At 41.0% G+C, this 3175-nt stretch overlaps 1 protein-coding gene across 1 annotated transcript; it reads left to right on the forward strand.

Annotated features, from left to right (window-relative positions):
* The first annotated feature begins 225 nt into the window (after positions 1-225).
* On the forward strand, positions 226-771 carry LOC113616671 (60S ribosomal protein L23a). The gene has a single exon (XM_027100073.1). The coding sequence runs from the start codon at positions 241-243 to the stop codon at positions 709-711; it is 471 nt and encodes a 156-aa protein (XP_026955874.1). The 5' UTR covers positions 226-240; the 3' UTR covers positions 712-771.
* The last annotated feature ends 2404 nt before the right edge of the window (positions 772-3175 follow it).

Raw genomic sequence — 3175 nt, forward strand, 5'->3', positions numbered from 1 at the left:
TAACAGCGGATTTCTCAGCAGAAACTCTACAAGCCAGAAGGGAGGGGCATGATATATTTAAAGTGATGAAAGGGAAGAACCTATAACGAAGATATTCTACCGGGCAAGGATCTCATTCAGATTCAACAGAGAAATCAAAAGTTTTACAGAATCAGCTTTAACTAAAAAGTATCGCGAGTCTTCTGTGAGACTTGACTCTATAAGCCGTGGGAACAAGTCTCGGAAACCCTTTTCACGAAGATGGCGCCGAAAGCGAAGAAGGAAGTCCCTGCCCCTCCCAAAGCCGAAGCCAAAGCAAAAGCTTTGAAGGCCAAGAAAGCAGTGTTGAAAGGCGTACACAGCCACAAAAAAAAGAAGATCCGGACGTCACCCACCTTCCGACGGCCCAAAACACTGCGGCTCAGGAGGCAGCCCAAATATCCTCGGAAGAGCGCCCCTAGGAGAAACAAGCTTGACCACTATGCCATCATCAAGTTCCCCCTCACCACCGAGTCAGCCATGAAGAAAATAGAAGACAACAACACACTGGTGTTCATTGTGGATGTCAAGGCCAACAAGCACCAGATTAAACAGGCTGTGAAGAAGCTCTATGACATTGACGTGGCTAAGGTCAACACCCTGATCAGGCCTGATGGAGAGAAGAAGGCATATGTTCGACTGGCTCCTGACTATGACGCTTTGGATGTTGCCAACAAAATTGGGATCATCTAAACTGAGTCCAGCTGACTAATTCTAAATATAAAAGTTTTCACTAGAAAAAAAAAAAAAAAAGTTTTACAGACAACCAAAAGCTAAGAGAATTGAGCACCACCAAACCAGCTCCACAACAAATGCTAAAGGAACTCCTCTCAGTGGGAAACACAAGAGGAGAAAAGGACCTACAAAAACAAACCCAAAACAATTAAGAAAATGGCCATAGGAACATACATATCGATAATTACCTTAAACATGAATTAATTAAATGCTCCAACCACAAGACACAGGCTCACTGAATGGGTACAAAAGCAAGACCCATATATATGGTGTCTACAAGAGACCCACTTCAGACCTAGGGACACATACAGACTGAAAGTAAGGGGATGGAAAAAGATATTCCATGCAAATGGAAATCAAAAGAAAGCTGGAGTAGCAATACTCATACCAGATAAAATAGACTTTAAAATAAAGAATGTTACAAGAGACAAAGAAGGACACTACATAATGATCAAGGGATCAATCCAAGAAGAAGATATAACAATTATAAATATATATGCCCCCAAATAGGAACACCTCAATACATAAGGCAATTGCTAACAGCTATAAAAGAGGAAATCGACAGTAACACAATAATAGTGGGGGACTTTAACACCTCACTTACACCAATGGACAGATCATCGAAAATGAAAATAAATAAGGAAACACAAGCTTTAAATGACACAATAGATCAGATAGATTTAACTGATATTTATAGGACATTCCATCCAAAAACAGCAGATTACACTTTCTTTTCAAGTGCACACGTAACATTCTCCAGGATAGATCACATCTTGGGTCACAAATCAAGCCTCGGTAAATTTAAGAAAATTGAAATCATATCAAACATCTTTTCCAACCACAATGCCACGAGATTAGAAATCAGTGACAGGGAAAAAAACGTAAAAAACACAAACACATGGAGGCTAAACATACGTTAGTAAATAACCAAGAGATCACTGAAGAAATCAAAGAGGAAATCAAAAAATATCTACAGACATATTACAACAAAAACACAAAGATCTAAAACCTATGGGATGCAGCAAAACAGTTCTAAGAGGGAAGTTTATAGCTATACAAGCCTACCTCAAAAAATAAGAAAAATCTCAAATAAACAATCTAACCTTACACCTAAAGGAACTAGAGAAAGAAGAACAAACAAAACCCGAAGTTAGCAGAAGGAAAGGAATCATAAATATCAGAGCAGAAATAAATGATATAGAGACAAAGAAAACAATAGAAAAGATCAATGAAACTAAAAGCTGGTTCTTTGAGAAGATAAACAAAATTGATAAACCTTTAGCCAGACTCATCAAGAAAAAGAGGGAGAGGACTCAAATCAATAAAATTAGAAATAAAAAAGGAGAAGTTACAATGGACACCACAGAAATGCAAAGCATCATAAGAGACTACTACAAGCAACTTTGTGCCAATAAAACAGACAACCGGGAAGAAATGGACAAATTCTCAGAAAGGTATAACCTTCCAAGACTGAACCAGGAAGAAAGAGAAAATATGAACAGACCAACCACAAGTAATGAAATTGAAACTGTGATTAAAAATCTTCCGACAGGGGCTTCCCTGGTGGCGCAGTGGTTGGGAGTCCGCCTGCCGATGCAGGGGACATGGGTTCGTGCCCCAGGCCGGGAGGATCCCATATGCCACGGAGCGGCTGGGCCCGTGAGGCATGGCCGCTGAGCCTGCACATCCTGAGCCTGTGCTCCGCAATGGGAGAGGCCACAACAGTGAGAGGCCCGCGTACTGCCAAAAAAAAAAAAAAAAATCTTCCGACAAACAAAAGTCCAGGGCCAGATGGCTTCACAGGTGAATTGTATCAAATATTCAGAGTAGAGCTAACACCTATCTTTCTCAAACTCTTCCAAAAAATTGCAGAGGAAGAAACACTCCCAAACTCATTGTAGGAGGCCACCATCACCCTGATACCAAAACCAGACAGAGATACTACAAAAAGAAAATTACAGGGCTTCCCTGGTGGCTCAGTGGTTAAGAATCAACCTGCCAATTCAGGGGACATGGGTTCGAGCCCTGTCCCAGGAAGATACCACACGCCACAGAGCAACTAAGTCCGTGCATTACAACTGAGCCTGCGCTCTAAAGCCCGTGAGCCATAACTACTGAGCCCACGTGCCACAACTACTGAACCCACATGCCACAACTACTGAAGCCCACATGCCTAGAGCCTGTGCTCCGCAACAAGAGAAACCACTGCAACGAGAAGCCTGCACACCACAACAATGACTAGCCACCACTCACGGAAACTAGAGAAAGCCCACACTTAGCTACGAAGACCCAACACAGCCAAAAATAAAAAATAATTAATTCTTTTAAAAAAAGAAAGAAAATTACAAAACAATATCACTGATGAATACAGATGTAAAAATCCTCAACACAATACTAGCAAACAGAATCCAAAAACACATTA

Source organism: Aethalodelphis obliquidens, unplaced genomic scaffold, assembly GCF_003676395.1.
Source record: "Aethalodelphis obliquidens isolate GAN/ISIS:26980383/991018 unplaced genomic scaffold, ASM367639v1 scaffold322, whole genome shotgun sequence".
Lineage (NCBI taxonomy): Eukaryota > Metazoa > Chordata > Mammalia > Artiodactyla > Delphinidae > Aethalodelphis > Aethalodelphis obliquidens.

What these genes read in the sequence shown, in the direction of transcription:
- LOC113616671 (XM_027100073.1), top strand. Translation starts at nt 241, where the DNA reads ATGGCGCCGAAAGCGAAGAAGGAAGTCCCTGCCCCTCCCAAAGCCGAA.